The sequence below is a fragment of the Tenrec ecaudatus genome, chromosome 2 (genome assembly GCF_050624435.1).
Source record: "Tenrec ecaudatus isolate mTenEca1 chromosome 2, mTenEca1.hap1, whole genome shotgun sequence".
NCBI lineage: Eukaryota > Metazoa > Chordata > Mammalia > Afrosoricida > Tenrecidae > Tenrec > Tenrec ecaudatus.
In genome coordinates, this window is record NC_134531.1 from 157,224,215 (window position 1) to 157,241,852 (window position 17,638).

A 17,638-nucleotide genomic window follows, 5' to 3' on the forward strand; every position below is an offset into this window, starting at 1 on the left:
AGATGTTGTTGTTGTTAGGTACCACTGAGTTGGTTTTAACTCAAAGGGGTCATATGTACAAAAGAATGAAACACCGCCAGGTTTGCCATCCCCACCACTGTTCTTATGTTCGACTCCATCGATGCAACCACTGTGTTGATCCAGTTTGTCGAGGGTCATCCTCCTTTCTGCTGCCCCTCCACTTTACTCACTCCTGTGCCCTGCCCCAGGCACCGCTCTCTCCTAACAGGGTCAAAGTACGTGAGACTAAGAATCATTGACCTTGCCTCTAAGGAGCATTCTGGCTGTACTTCTGACAGTGCAGAGTTGTTTGTTCTTTTGGCAGTCCACTGTACTTCAATATTCTTCACCAGCACCATAAGTTCAAATGCATCGATCCTTTTTTTAATCTTCTTTACTCAATGTCCAACTATCACATGCATATGAATTGACTGAAAATACCATGGCTTGGGCCAGGCACACCTTAGTCCTAAAAGTAATATCCTTGCTTTTCAACACTTTAAAGAGGTCTTGTGAAGCAGATTTATCCAGTGCAATGTGGCATTTGATCTCTTGATTACTATATCCATGACCATTGAGTATGGATCCTAATAAGACAAAATCCTTCACAACTACAACATTTATCATGTGTTAGTCTGGGTAGACTACTGAAAAAAATGCATGGCAACTCATATGTGTATGAAAGAGAGTTTTATATAAAGGGTAATTGAACATTGGGAAAGCATCCTAACCCAGTCCAGTCCAAGCCCATAAGTCCAATATTAGCCTAGACCAATCTGTAAAGTCCTCCTCAGACTCATGAAACACATGCAGTGATGATGAATGCAGGATGATCACAGGTCAGTGAGCAGAAAGTCTTTGACTCCAGTGGCAGTGTAAGCATCTCAGCGCTGGCCTGGGTCTCTACGTGGCTTCTCAGGCTTCAGAGGTCTGGTTGCATCAGGGTAGGTCCAGTAGCTTCTCCAGCTCAGGGCACTAGCATAGTTCCACGTGTCTTGCCAGCTGCAATGTCTCCCAGGGAGTCAGCAGAGAGTGTCTCCTGCCTCCAAGGAAGAAAACCCGGATTTCCCAGTATTTCTCAGGAGGAATCCATGCCCGCACAGAGGCTTCATTGGCTATGACTCAATTGACAGGCTAGACTCCATCCCACTCACTCTTAATCCTCTCAAGTCCAAATTTGACACCTGCATATGTAACTACCACACTACCTATTGGTCCAGTTGTGAAGATTTCCGTGTTCTTTACACTGAGTTGTAATCCACAGTGCAGGCTGCAATTCTTGATTCTCATCAACAAATGCTTCAAGTCTTCCTCATTTTCAGCAAGCAAGGTTGTGTCATTTGGATACCGAAGGTTGTAACAAGCCTTCCTCTAATCCTGATGCCACATTCTTCTTCGTTTAATCCAGCTTCTCTGATGATTTGTCTGCATACAGATTGAACAAGTACGGTGAAAGGATACGACATCTCATATGGGACAGGGGTAGAAGAGTCCTGATAAGGAATTTCACTTTACCACACAGGGCCTCACCTCTGTCCAGTCACCATGTCATGTCATCCATAGTCCACCTTGATTTATCAAGAAAAGTCAACCAGTCTTCTTCCAAAGAAATAACATTTAAGATTTGCACCACAAAGCAGGTCATAATAGACAGACTGGGAAGACATCATGCTGAGCCAATCAAAAATGGACAGTCATTGTATAAGCACACTCCTGTAAGAGAAACACCAAGACAAAGACAGGCATTTGTTCCCTTGTCTTGGATTGGTGTTTATCTTTACAGTAATGGTCAGGTGATCTTCTAACCCAGTCTCCCAGCAATGCGGAAGTGGGTCTGTCAAATGCTTAGGGTCCACTTATCCCTCCTGTATTTGTACATTTTACAAGGCACATTTTCAGAGGAGGCCTCACCTCAGCTGGGGTCACGTTTTATTCATCAGTCGGGGATGGGGGGGGTAGGAGAGGATGAGCACCAAATAGCTCCTGCGATATAGCAGTGCCCCATGGTCACACCAAGTTAATAAACACGCCTACAAGGATGTTCAGTGCATTACAATGGAAATTCATGACCAGAGGGGGTGGGCATGTGTCTGTCACTGTAAAGGTAATTTCACTTCTGTTTGGAGGGTAAATCTGGATAGTTAGCCTGCCCTTGGGGAAATGCTCAGCTTGACTTACACAGAGCTCAAATGGTAGAATGAACGTTGTATTAAGTTCCTAATCATGCATTTTTAACTTTCTGTTCTGCCCTTGTGAGCCTGGCTGCATGCTAAGGTTAGCTGAGTTATAGTTTGTCTTTTTGAGACGTGCACCATTCTTCATAGGCAATACTGGAGGGACCCAACATGAAGCTGCACGAAGTGACTTAACTTTAAACACAACTGTTGTAAGGCTGAAATATCCTAACGTGAGAAGCTGCAGATCACTGACATTCTAAAGTCATAGATTTAGAATAGACTGGATTTTACATCAAATCTCTTGCTTAGAGAGCTAAGACTATCACATTATTTGTGACTTTCATACTCTTATGATAATTATGAATCAAAGGTAGCATTCCTGCCTGAGAATCACTGCTATGTATAGTCATCACAGTAAGTGCTGTCGACTGAAGGAGTTGCACAGAGTATATTGCCAGGCAATCCTAGGTTTGGGAATGACATTGCACCTCACTGAGGACACTCACTGTGTGTGCTGGCCCAAATCCACTCACCCCAACTGCTAGTCTAGAAGGCCACAGAGGAAGAAAACTGAAGTCATACTCTTCCAGCCTGAAACACCACCAAATAATGTTCAGGGTGGATCTTCCAGTTCAATGAAGGATTCAACCTTGGAACAGGAATGCTGAAGATACTTAGCAAGTTCCTCAGGCTTCCGAAGGAAAAGCAATCCAAACTAAAGAATCCAAATACAACTAATGTATGAGAGCTTTTGAGGCCAACTCTAAGGGAAGGAGATTGCAGTTCCAAGATAAACTTATTGCAGTCCAATTGATTCTGAATGACAATGGCCCCACAGGACAAAACAGAAGTGCCCTCTATGGCTTCGAAGACTAGAAATCTTTATGGAACGAGCCTGCCCTGTCGTTCTCCCCTGACGTCGCTGATGGGTTGGGTGCACTTGCCTTTTGGTTAGCAGTCACATGATTAAGCACTGCACAACCACGGCTGGCCCCTTAAGTGGAAGTTAATGGTAGGATATTTTAAGACTCCTCAAAAAAAGCCTATACTCATACTTCATTAGTTCATTAAGTGCTTACCAAATACCTAATTATGCACGGACTGGCTAATTGTCAGCCTCAGCAGAATACAAATGACTCCAAAAGGTACAACTACCCATCTATCCCCCTCCAGAGCAAAGAAGAATAAAAAAAAAAAAAGCAAAGGCACAAGAGAAAAAATAGCAACAATGAGTAAGGAACCAGGCAAATCTCAGCTTTCATGACCATAAGACTAAAGAAATAGATGGTACTCAATCACCACTACTGACTGTTCTGAAGCCCATCACATTAGAACTTCCTGGGTGGAGTTGAAGAAAATTGTGGAACAAAATCTAAAATCATAAACATACCAGGTGATTGATCTGATACACTCTGGGGGAACCCTTGAGATTACAGCCCTTAATAATACTTCATGTCTAGAATTGAATTCAACCCCGTGGTTCAATTTTAAGCTTAACAATAGACAACACTATAAAGCAGCGATTCTCAACCTGTAAGTTGCGACTCCTTTGGGGGTAGAATGCCCCTTTCACAGGGGTCATCCAGTTCATAACAGTAGCAAAACTACAGTTATGAAGTAGCAACAAAAAATATTTTTTTATAGTTGGGGGTCACCACAATATGAGGAACGGCATCAAAGGGTCACTGCATTAGGAAGGTTGAGAACCACTGCTATGAGAGAAGCCATAACAATAGGTAGGCATATACTCCTTAGACTAATCAATGATTTGAGATCTGAAGAGCAGTTTGGCTGAAGGACAAAGGATCAGAAGACAGAAAGGGTTAAGAGAGAGGGTGAAACAGTAGGAAATGACATTGATAATGCATTGTGAAGACTGCAAATAATGACATGCAAAAATGTGTATGAATTGGTGAATGGAAAACTGAGTGTTTCTCTAAATCTTCACCTGATTCACAATAAAAAGTGTTTAAAAAAGAACAAAAATTTCATGAGGTTAGGAACCTTGCCCTTATTCACAGCCGTGAAATTATTTCCATTGCAAGAGAGAGAGGCATCTACTAGAAAATTCCACAATTAATTTTAGCTCAAACTGCACTAAGTTCTACAAAGAGTGAGTCTGATGGAGTTAGAGCCAACTTTTTCAGTGTGAAATAGACCAAACACATGAGCAAGATGCAGTCATCATCACTGGGAATTGGGATGAAAATTTAGAAACAAAAAAGAAAGCTCAGTAGTTGGAAAATATGGTTTTGAAAACAGAAATGAAGGTGGAGATCTTATGACTGCATTTTGAAAGACTGATGACTTTAAAGCTGCAATAACTTTGTCAGCAACATAAATGATGATGACATACATGAACTACCAGATGATGGAGAAGCTCAAAATCATCATCCCAAATAGTATCAGGGCCATTTTGAATATATCCCACCTGAATTTAGAGAACAGCTAAAGAACAGATTTAACATACTGAACACTAGTGACCAGAGACCAGAGGAGTTAGAGACTCATATCAGGAACATCATACATGCCAAGGGCTCGAAGAGAAAGCAAATGTTTTGAGAATGAGGATGGCAACAAATGTACAAATGTGTTTGACACAATGGATGGATGTATGGATTGCGATAAGAGTTGTACAAGCCCCCAATAAAAGATTTAAAAAAGAAAAATAACGAATATCAAACATGGAGAAAGTAAAAGATTATTAAGGAGTCAGGAAAGAAAAGATCAACATGGATATAGAAGAGATGCTAAAACGTGCTATTGAATTAGAGTCATTTAAGCAAATGGAAGAAATGAAGAAGTAAAAGGCTCAACAGAAAAGATCGAAGGCAGCTCAAGAAGAAAGAGTAAAATAATGACATGTGCAGACAACTGAAAAATTGAAAAGGAAGAAAGCATGCAGCACATCTCAAGTCGAAAGAACTGAAGAGAAAACTCAAGGTGTGAGTTACAATATTACAGGATTCTACTAGCAACATATTGAATGATGCAAACAAAAACTCACTGTCATCCAGTCAACTCTGAGTCAGCAGCCCTATAGGACCGAACAGAAATCCCGTGTGGATTTCTGAGACTGTAACTGTTATCGGAGTAAAAAATCTCATCTTGCTCCCAAGGCGCAGTTGGTGGTTTCAAACTATTGACCTTGATGCTAGAAGACCAACATGTAACCCAATATGCTTCCTGGGCTCCTTGGATTGAATGATGCAGAAAACATGAAACGGTGAAGGAAAGATTGTACAGTGTCACTCTACCGAAAAGAATTGGTTGACATTCAACCATTTAAAGTTGTAGCATATTATTATGGACTGATGGTACTGAAGGAAGAAGTCCAAACTGCACTGAAGACGTTGCTGAAAAACATCCAGGAAATAGAATACAAACTGAAATGGTTCAAATAGCAGATGCACAATTGGGAGCACTTACTCATGTGCCAAGAAAATTGGAAGGCAGCTACCTGGCCATGTTTGTGCTTATTCCAAAGAAAGGTGACAAAGAGAATGAAGAAATTATTTAACTATATTATTAATATCACACAGGTAAAATTTTGTTAAAGATATTTTTAAAAAACAGTCACAGCAGTACATGACAGGGAGATGCCAAAATTCTTGTTGGAAACAGAAGAGGACATGGGCAAGAGAATATAATTGTTGATATGTGAATCTTGCCTGAAAATAGAGAATTTCAGAAGGATGTTTACCTGTGTTTTATTGAATATACGAAGGCATTTGACTGTGGGGGTTACATAACAAACGGGATAACATTCTGAAGAATGAGAATTCCTGAACACTTAATTATGCTTATGCAGAAGTACATAGGCCAAGAAGCAGTCAACAGAAAAGGGCAGGAAAGGCATGCATCAAGGCTGTGGCTTACCATACTCCTTCAATCTGTATGCTGAGCAGATACTTGGAGAAGCTGGACTACATGAAGAAGAACATGGCATCATGATTGTAGGAAAACTCATTAGTCCCTTGTGACATGCAGGTGACACAACCTTACTTGCTGAAAGTCAAAGGACGTGAATCGCATACTGAGGAGTATCAAAGAATACAACCTTCAGTATGGATTATAACTCAATATAAAAAATTCTCACATCTGGATCTACAGAGAACCTCATAATAAATGGAGAAAAGACTGATATTGTCACGGATTTCATCTTGTATTCACAATCAATACCAAAAGAAGCAGCAGAGAGTCATGGCAGACCATCTTATATTAAGTAATTTATCTTCCAAGACCTCTTTTAAAGTGTGAAAAAGCAAGGATGTCACTTTGAAGACTAAGGTACACCTGACCCAAGCTAAGGAATTTTCATTCACTTAAGATGCATGTGAAAGCTGGATAATTATTAAGGAAGTCCAGAGAAGAATTGATTTTACCTTGAGTTATAATGTTGAAGGAGAATATTAAAAGTCCCATGGAGTGCCAGAAGAACACATAAATCTATCATAAAAGATGTACCTCCAGAATACCCCTTAGAAGGGAGGACGGGAGGTTCTGTTTCAAGTTCTTTGGACATCTGATCAGGAGAGACTAGTTCCTGGAAATAGACACCATGCTTGGTGAAGTAGAGGGTTAGTGTAAAGGAGAGAGATGCTGAAGAAAATGGATTGGCATAGTGGTTGCAGCAGTAGGCTCAAAGATAAGACTCATTGTGATGCTGGTGCAGAACTGGCAGTGTTTCGTTCTATTGTACACAGAGTTGCTGTGAGTCAGGGCCTACTGAGTCGCACCTAGCAACAACAACATAGGCCAAGTAGTTTGACCTTTGTCCTCAGTGCAACCAATTGCTGTTGACAGGTTTTAAGCAAAGGAGCAACAGGATCAGAGTTAATTTTTTCCAAATGGTCAGGAGATATTTTATGTGGAGAATGGAGTGAGTGGAAATAAAAGAGGCTTGCAGAGAACAAGGAAAGGCTATCTGCAGTGATTGATGCAGGAGATGCTCTTAGCTTGGTCTAGAATTACAGAGTGGAGAGAAACAGAACAACGTCTACGTAGGAAGAAAAATTGATAGGACTTATTATTTAGATGTAGGAGATAAAGAAAGACCATCGCTGGGAATCATTAGCTTGCTCTGGCTGATGCAGCTATGGGAGCAGCTCTTCACTGAGGAAACTCAGGTTTTGAGAGAAAGATCACGACTCTGTGCAGAATTTGAAGACTTGACTGTGTGGTGTGCCATGAGGCTTTACTGGTATACTTCACCCGAATCACCTAATCTCACCTTAAATCCCATTCTAGGCAATAGGTACTATTTTATCCATTGTTTAATTTGGAAAACTAAAGTTTAGATAGAGTAAGTAATGTTGCCATTCTCAGAACAAAAAAAGTGGCTGAGTTGATCTTTGAAATCCAAATCAAACTCATTGCCATCTATTTAATTGACTCTGATTCACTGAGACTAGATTTCAATGGTGGTTATATTTTGTCAACTTGATGGTACCTGTGTAGAGATAGGGGTGGAGTCCAACCTGTTGATCAGGTGGCAGCCTGGTGAAGCCCCCTTTGGGGTGTGGCCATTTTATAGCAGAGAAACGGAGAAATGCTCCTCTCTCTTTTACCCCCTTCACCTTCCTGCCCTTTTGGAATACTCTGCCTGCCTCCAGGCAGCTCCATAGAGGTCACCTGACCTTGAGAGTTGTCAGTGGTCTACCATGTTTCCATAGACTTTGGATTCATGTGACTTTGAACCCACCAGCCTGTAAGCTTCCTATGTTGATCTCCGCCTTTCTGTTTCAACGGTGGACAGATATGGGAGTCTGAAGAGGGGTCAGGCTTATATTGGACCCATGGTATTAGAATAGAGTGGGCTGAGATGTCTTCTTGATGTAAGATTGCCTTTTTATATAAAGCTCTCTCTCTCTCTCTACACACACGCGCACGCACACACACACACACACACACACAAATGTCACTGGTTTTGTATCTCTGGACAACTCAGTCTAACACAGTGACCCTAGAAGGCAGAAGGGAACTTGCATCTGGGGCTTCCGAGGTGTGAAGTCTGTACAGGAGCAGACAGACACGTATGTCTCCCACAGAGCTCCTGGTGGGTTCTAACCTTCACCGCCATCCACGTTCCACCAGGGCTCCTGGATTTGAAACAAAATCCCTTCAGTCCTAAAACAAATGGTCGTTAATGACCACTCACATTTCCCCATTACAACACAGATGTACTTAGTGACTCTAAAAGAACTCGACTATAAGTCTGGAACTCTGGAGTCAACCCTGCCAAGAAAATCAGTCCTCTCAGAGATACCCAAAGTACTTGTGCATGCCAGAAAGATATGATTCTACATTGTTTACTACACTTCATTCACTTGTGCCTACACTTCAAGATCACCTCTAGCTGCCCTGACCACCCAGATCTTGCCTTTTCCAAGCTCTATAATTGGCGATAGGTTACCCAATGAGCACGATAGCGTGGCTCTCTTGCATTTACTTATTAATTGGTGAAACCCATGTAATGCTGTTCACGGCAGATCATTAAGTAAACATATGCAAGCCTGTGCTTACTTGGTTTAATTTTACATTGCTTATTATACTTTTAGTTTCACCATTAATTTTGACAATGATTACATGCATATGGTTCTAGACTTCCATAATATATTGACTCCTGGACATTGTATTTTTGGGGAAGTGGTAGTATTTATTTACATACAGAATACACCAACAGCTATCTGGTTTCCATAGTGTAGTGGTTATCATGCTTGCCTCACACTCCTAAGGTCCCTGGTTCAAAATCAAGCAGAAACAGCTCCTTGTAACTTCAATGTGAGAGAAAGATAGGCTTCCTCCTCCTGAAGTATTTTCAATTGACCTATGTATATGACGAAGTTGGAAATTGAATAAGAAAGATGGAAGAAGAATTGATGCATTTGATTTGTGGTGCTAGAAAAGAGTATTGAAAGTATCATGGCCTGCTAAAAGGATGAACCAATCTGTCTTGGAAGAAGTGAGACCAGAGTGCTCCTCAGGAGCAAGGACAGCAAGACTTCATTTGACACACTTTGGACATGTTTTCAGAATAGATCGGTCCCTGGCGGAGGACATTATGCTTGGTAAAGTGTAGGGGCACTGGAAAAGATGAAGGCTCCCAATTAGATGAATTGGCACAGTAACTGTAACAATGGATTCAGACATAGGAACAATAGCCACAAGACCCGGCAGTGTTTCATTCTGTTGTGCAGAGAGTCGTTATGGGTTGGAGCCAACTGGATGGCACCTAACAGCAACAACACTCCCATAAAGAGCCACAGGCTCAGAAACCCACAGGGGCAGGCCCACACTGTCTTGTCGGTTTGCTATGAGTCAGAATCAACTTGATGGTAGTGAGATTGGTAAACACTGACAGCCCTAAGAGTCCTTTCATGTATTAAATCTAAATTACTGTAAATAAACACAAAATTAAAGCTGTGATACATGAGGGGGCTGGCTCCCAACCAAGAGTGAAATTGTATTCAAGTCATTTTCTCTAGCTGTAGTCGTCTCATTATACATTCATTTGACTTAAGCACATTCAACCATGTGTTCTTGGTAGAGCAAACATAAGAGGTGGGGGGGGGGGCGGAGTGCCATTGAAATACAGCAGACCATTAATTCTGCAGCTCCCATCTATGAGAACATATTTTCCGAGATGGCGGATGAATTTGCTGTTCCCTCAGTTGGTTATGGTTCTTAGTTTCCCGCATTGGGAATAATTCTCTGGGCAGTATTTAGGGTTTAAAAGTATATATTTTAGAGTTACCACAATCCTGAATTGCATTGGGCTACTTTTTCTAGTCCTGACTAAAGAGACAGTGACCTGTGCCAAGGCAAGAGAATAAACTAGATCTGCTAGTCTGTTTGATTGACATTAAGAGGTAGCTTCCCTTCAGGACCAGGGGTGTGGGGGGTGATACTGGGAGAGTAGAGGGGGAGTGGGTTAGAAAGGGGGAACCGATTACAAGGATCTACATGTGACCTCCTTCCTGGGGGACGGACAACAGAAAAGTGGGTGAAGGGAGACGCCGGATAGGGCAAGATATGACAAAATAATAATTTATAAATTATCAAGGGCTCATGAGGGAGGGGAGGCGAGGGAAGAGGACTTGATGAAAAGGGCTTAGGTGGAGAGCAAATGCTTCGAAAATGATTAGGGAAAAGAATGTACAGATGTGCTTTATACAATCGATGTATGTATATGTATAGATTGTGATAAGAGTTGTATGAGTCCCTAATAAAATGTTTAAAAAAATAAAGAGGTAGCTTCCCCTGGTAATTCTGATAATACAGGAGTTGCACACCACACTTTATTCTTGGATCCAGTCCCTTTCATATGACTACATCGATGGCAGCATATGTTAGTATAATCATCTGACTTTCAATTTGCATTCTGCCTTTCATATTGAATGCAAATGAGCAGACTTGGAAAATGAAAACTGCCGATACAAGTGAGAAGCCTACATTTCCAGCATAATGCAAATAGCACAAAGATGGAAACTATTCGGCTTCTCAATGTCAAACACGGGGAAAAAGCAACAGGAAGAATCTGCTACCAAGGCCCTAGTCCAAAGCACAAGGTATGACTGGCCATTGTATATTAATTCTTCAAACGTCTCACTCCTGTCAGCCACAATCGCAGGTACATACCGAACATACATACCATGGCATTGTGACACAGATGCCTTTCCCGGTAAAGAGTGTGTTCAAACGTAAAGATGAGCTCTCCAAACTGCTCCCAGCTCCAGAGGAGGTAAGCATGTTTACTCTTGCCACGGGTCCCCCAGAATGCTGTGCACAGCATCAGTACAGAACTCAGAAATGTGTGATAGCTAGACGGCTGGCCTTTGGGGCTTGATGCTAAGCATGTTCTAGATCTTGGCCATCTCTTTTTTCTAGTGCCCAAGGGAAGTCCCGACCCGAAGGGAACCTACCACATAGGCCAGAGGATGAGTGAATCGGATCACGGAATTTACCCTTCTAAGAGTCATTTCTTTGAATGCAATTGCGAAGAAAGAATGATACTGCGCAGTCTCCATCGGGACCTTGTCTGCGCACACAGCCCCGCCCTCCCCATCGCTCTGAGCTTACCTATCCAGCGAAATGCAGCACAGGTGAAAGATCGACGCTGTCGTGAGCAGGACGTCAAGAGATGTGCGGACGAGGCAAAACATCTCCCCATAAATCCAGATGTCTTGGACCAGCTCGATGGCACCAAAAGGCATCACCAACACCGAAACCAGCAGATCCGCAAAGGCAAGAGATACAATGAAATAATTGGTTTTTATCTTCCTGTGAAAGAAAAGGAGGAGAAAGTCACGGAGAGGGAGGAAAGGAGCAGGAAAGGGGGTGAAAGGGGAGGAATAAAAGGACAGGGAGCTAAGAAAGGGGGGAAAGGAAAAGGCGATTGTGTAATGTGTTTGATGAGATTCAGTTTGCCCTTTTGTAACATGGCTGATATGGCCCTGTATGATCCTGTCCCTTGTGACTTCTCCAGACACACCTTTCACCCAAAGCCCCCTTTTCTTGTCCCCACTGGTTGGATATACTGGTCTTCTCATAGCTCTGCCATTGCAGGGCATTTACACCGGTGCTTGCTCTTCCCAGCCCACACACCCAGTGCCCAGGCACCAGCTGAGCAAGCCCCAGGCACCCCTTCAGTCCTCAGTTTGAAGATTCTCAAGTACCCTCCCAAGATGCTCTTCTCACAAAGGGCCATGGACTTCTTATGGGTGTCATTTGTTAGACTGGCACTTTCACACTTATTTGTAGCAACATTTGCTTCATGTGTGCGGTTCACCTGATGAATTATGATAAATATGAAGACATTGTTCTCACCACCCTAATTTAGGGCTGATTTATAGTATACAATATTAAGTTTGAATTTCAAATAAACAATGAGCAATTAAATGTGTGTGTCTGTGTGTGTGTGTGTGTGTGTGTGTGTGTGTACCAAATAAAGAGGCATGGTCGAGCAATGGTAAAACAACTGACCACAAACTGAAAGGGGTGTGGTCTAGCTCCCTTGCAATATTGCAGAAGGAAAGAGCTGCTGATCTGCTCCCATAAAGTTGAACCTTCCCCAAAGCCAAACGTACTGCCTATTGCCTTAGCCCCACAGTGACCTTCTAGAGTAGACCAGAACTACCCACAGGGTTTCCAAGGCATTCACTTTGTGTGGAAGCAGACAGCCACGGCTTTCTTCAGGAGCTGCTATTGTTCACACTGTGGACATTTTGGTAAGCAGGTGGGCATTTAATCCAGTGCCTTTTTGTAAAGGTGACAGCCTAGGAAACATGAGGAAGTAGTTCTAGTCTGTCCTGTATTATTGAAAATGGCTCAATGGTACACAACAACAGAGTGTTCCAAATAGTCTTTCCTTTTATTCCCATTGGTTTTGATGAATAGGACTTTATCCTTTCACCATGCAGGAGGCTAGAAGTCACAAGTCAGGGCACCGGCTACCAGGGCGGGCTTTCGTGTTTGGCTCTGTAGAAGGTCCTGGCTATTCATCTCCCTTGGGTAGAGGAGGTTCCAAGATCAGAGAGCCGGGATGACAAATGGCATCCACGCGCAGCTCTTTTTTCTTGTTGGCCGTAGGCTCATCTCCCAAAGAGCTCATGGCACAAACTTCTACCACACATTGGTTATTTTTAAAAGCTCTTCGAGTGATTATTATTTCAATCGGTGTTGGGACTGCTGAAGTGGAAAGATTTAGATCCAGGTTTAAATCTTGCTATCCCTTCTCTGAACCATCGATACAGTAGATTAGAGTCGATGTGTTTTTAGCAATGTACATAGTATGACAACCATTTAAAAAAGAAAGAGAAGTAGAAAAAGAAAACAAGATGAAAAACATACTTAATTGCAACGATGTTAGAGTTTTATGATTCCCTTTTTCCTGATCTCTGTTCCCAAAATTACCAGCATGCACGTAATTTATTTCCTCTAGGGTTACAAGTAGGAGGAACGTGTTCAAACCCTAATGCCCCAGGGAGAGAGCCCAGAAGGCCACCCAGGTTCCCCAGCGCTGCTCACCTGAGCTGCCGGTCCCTGCACACAGCCACCATCACCAGCAGGTTCCCCAGGATGGCCATCAAGATAACCGCCGAGAGAAACGTGAGCAGCAAGACCTTCTCCACTGACCCAAAACCCTCCTTGGAGCTGTGAGTCACACAAAATGAGACAAGGAATTGAGGAACATTCTGAAAGTCAGGATAGAGCATCCATTTTCTTCATTTACCTCCAGAAGGTCACGTTGAGAAGAGCAGCTGTAACACACGTGATCATACACCCGGCATCTGCCAGAGCTGGATCCATCACTAAGATGTTATCATAACTAACTACGGCATCACGAGATTTGTGGACCCACTTTTGTAGATGAGGAAGAGGAGACTTAGGTGAATTTACTCGTCTGAGGTTATCCAACCAGCACTGGACTTGTGTCTTTCCTTCGGAGAGATTGTACTCAAAAATACAATTGATTGATTCTTTTCTCCCAAACCATTTCATTGGGAACTAATACAGATATCATATCATCCCACAGTTCAATCACATCAAGCCGTATTGTACAATTGCTACCACAATCTGTTTCAAAGCATTCTCTTCCTTCTTGAACTCCTTGACATGAGGTACCACCACCACCGCCACCACCGCCACCACTGTATACCCACTGTGATAGTTAGGTTTAATGCTCAAAACAGAAACAGTTCCCATTGATTCATGGGGGTCCCGTGCGTGTCAATGTAAAACTGCCAATGGGGTTTTTGATGGCTGCCTTTTTCCTTTTGAAATGGCTTTTGTTAGAGGCTGTCCTGTCCACCCTGACTGCTGGAGACCTCAGACACGACAGAGCAAAATACTGCTCACTTCTGCATCTGGCCCATGTTTGGTTGCAGACCGGGACAGATTACTTTGTGGAATAATATTTTCTTGTAATGATATAACATATCTGATAAAATGAGGGCCAAGTGATTATTAAGATCACAGTGGACAAATAAAAAATTCATATAAAAAGTTTCTGGATGATGAAAAAGATAAGATTTGATACATAGACTATATTTCTAGGGTGCAAAGCTAATTGTGAAAATTAAGTAGTGGCTTCTGCATTCTCCAACTGTTGGCACTGCATATTATTTTGTGTTCAAACTACCTAAAATTGTGTTACTAAATTATATCATTCTCTGGGGGCAGATCGAGCAATTAGAGGAACCTGACCATGATTTATAAACATGAAATCAGTTCAATCCACTGGAAGCACAAATTAGTGAAGATAGAAAGACATAAGTAAATCGTGCAAATGCTTCAGAAATATTGAGGCCAAAGATAAATTATGCATAAACACCATCATTGACACATCTGACTTTTTCATGCGAATAAATAAAAGTCTGAAGTTATTTGAAATAGATTATATTTCATGGAGGATGCTTGAACGCCTTCAAGAAATTAGTGCAGTCTTTTACTGATGATTTAAATACAAATTTTTGGAAAGAGGCCCACAATTTTCACTCTTACAGGAAAATTAAGTTTATAAATTCAGGAAAGACAAATTTTACTCAATGTAGGAATGTATAATTCCATGATATGATATACAATGTAATAGGTATTTCCCAACATTAAATTGCTTTCTTTACAAACTGTACAACAGAATGCTCATGTTCATCCTTAAAGAGATTCAAGACCTTCAGAGTAAATCTTTGGCTTCAATACTTCTGAAGCATTTGGCATAATGGTTATGAATTGGGCTGTGATCGAGTGTAAATGAACCAGCGACTGTACCAGAGAGAGACAGGGCATTCTACTGCTGGAAACAGTTAGTGTCAGAAGCTCACAGAAGCAGTTCTACCCTACCTGTGAGGGTCTTTATGAGTCAGCATCTACTCAGTTTTTACTTATTTATTTGTTTTATCACATGTGGAAGTAGATGTTGTTCAGCATCTTTTAAAAAAACTATTTTATTGGGAGCTCTCACAGATATTACATCCCATAGTTCAATCACATCAGGCAGTCTTGTACAATTACTACTACAGTTGATTTCAAACCTTTTCTTTCTTCTTGAACTCCTTAATTTCAGCTCCCCTTTATCCCACCCTCTCCCCCCTCCCTCCCAGGAACCCTTATTGATTGATTGATTGATTGTCTCTTCATACACCCTCTAATATATCCACTCACATACAAGCCTGTTGTTTGCTCCCCTCAAGTGGGGTTATAGAGTCAACAGTGCTATCAGCACCATCAATACTATCAGCACCCTTCTCCCACCCTCAGTTCCAGTTCCCTCGGGGAACCATGACTCCTGTTACTGTGTCTACAGGGTTATCTATTTTGGCTTTCATGTATTGCAAGAGCTTACTTATACAAATGAACAGATGCAAGTCTAACATGATTAATGAGGTAGGTAAAATAAAAAACCCTATAGAAAGAAGATAGCTATGTGCTTCATCAGGGCTGTACTGACTCTGGAGTATCATCCCTTCTGAGTGGCCCTTCTGACAGGGACTGTCCAGTTATCTTGCAGGTGGGTTATGCGTCTCCACTATATCTCCACACTTTCACATCAATTTGGTTATGTTCAGCATCTCAATTGTGATAGAATCATTGAAGCATTTGTAAGAGCTAAGAATAGAAATATTTTAAATTGTAACATGTTAGAGATGAAGTTCTATCTAAAAATAAGATATAGTAATTTTCTTTGCTATGTACTGATCATTAAATTTTCGTTCATGACATTTTTATTTGTTCATTTATAATTACAGTATTTAATACAAAACAAAAAAATTGAAGTAGGAGTCATTCAAAGCAAACGTAGTAAAATTCAATTCTTGCTTCACGGGAGCACAATAGAATGTTCTATTGATTGCTGAAACAACTCAGTCACTGACTCATTTTTGTAGTTGTATGACATGTGAATTATTCCATTTTTGTATAAAATGTGATATAGTATAAAATTCCTAGTACCGTGTGTATACTAAAATTTTTATAATTCATTTCATCTCTTGCCATTAAATTGGCATGTCACTTTTGAAATAAGTTGCTAAGACAGTTGAATTTTAAACGATGTACTTCTAAGGATAGTGAAGAGACACACGTACACATGTACAAAGGTACATAAAAAAGGCTTCTGCTAAGGGAATGAACCAAAGAGCCTGAGAGAACAATTGGTAAACAAAGGACTGTGAGAACTCACTGGGTGAACACCGTTACCTTGAAGCCAGGTTCTGGTGAATATCATGACACAGCAGTGTACCTGGACATACGTCTGAAAGCATGCTGACCCAGAGCTGGGGCTGAGATAAAATTAAGAGACCCAACGACAAATTGAGGAAGTAATTAGAAAGTTGCTTGAGCATCTGCAGAGTGGTAACCCTCCCCCTCTGAACGTGTCATTTCAAATACAGAAGCGTTCCCCTAGAAAACATCCCTTCCCAACTCTCAAGGGGGACCAGATTTGCCTCCAGAGCGAATCACATCTTATGTATGCTTACTTAAGGTGCCCTCGCACTTCTTCACTGCTTTTGAAATAATCGTATGCTTTAATAAACTGTGGCTTAACTCTTTGCACACAGGAATGGCTTATCTATGAACCCTTACAACCCACAGGGGTCAGAAACTTGCTAGTTACCCTGGAACAACAACTAACCAGGGCATTGAATTTCACAATTCGAGTCCAACACACAGAGTTATTCCAAACAGAGAATGTTTACACACGTCTCTGAGATCAGTGAGTGGCTGCAGACAAGCTCTCCAAGTAATGCACATGTGTCTATTGCAGTGCTTTCTCAAAAACACGTCCAATGGAAAGAGTGGCTTCTGTGGGAATCTGTTTGCTAGTTAAATTCGAGCCACAGAGGTCAGCTCAAAGGGTTATGGCAATCTACGCGATTCCCAAGGGGTAACCTTGATATGTTTTCTTTAGGAACAGAAGATGATCACTGCTGTTTATTAAGAAAAATATTTCAGATTTCAGAAAATTGAAAATTACACTGATGAGAAAAGATCAAGAAATTTGTGCTGAGGAAATTTTTAAATCATGACAGAGCACCTGCTCATTTTTTAAAGATACCAAGTGCTGTTCGATAAAAAATTTATGGGAAACATTATCCCACATATCTTATATTCTTGATCTTTCCCCTTCAGACTTATTTTTATTCCAAAAACTCAAAGAAAAATGTAAAAGACCACAGTTTGAGTCCCTTAAAGATACTAATTTGATATGGTACAAATCCAAGGGCACAACATTCTTTGGGGAAAGGGTTAAAGAAATGAATACACCATTATCAGCAGTGGATAGCTATAATTATGTCAAGACACAATAGCTTTGTGTTTCTAAATGTTTGTTAATGAAGGTTTATATTGCTCTGGCATTAATCATCTGCTAATTTTTCATACCGTAATGGCTTACTTTTTACCGTGCTGCTGGGAACTATATCAGCAGAGTCACTCATGGGGAACAGGTTTCAGGGGAGCAGTAG

At 41.4% G+C, this 17,638-nt stretch overlaps 1 protein-coding gene across 1 annotated transcript in view; it reads right to left on the minus strand.

Annotated features, from left to right (window-relative positions):
- The window catches only part of HTR4 (5-hydroxytryptamine receptor 4), a 106,694-nt gene extending 93,207 nt beyond the window's left edge, over window positions 1-13,487 (minus strand). The window contains exons 1-3 of the mRNA XM_075542709.1: window positions 13,411-13,487; window positions 13,206-13,331; window positions 11,259-11,459 (exon numbers count right to left, since the gene is read on the minus strand). Of these exons, the coding sequence (XP_075398824.1) occupies window positions 11,259-11,459; window positions 13,206-13,331; window positions 13,411-13,487 (404 nt within the window). The remainder of the gene's footprint in view (window positions 1-11,258; window positions 11,460-13,205; window positions 13,332-13,410) is intronic.
- Window positions 13,488-17,638: the final 4,151 nt, after the last annotated feature.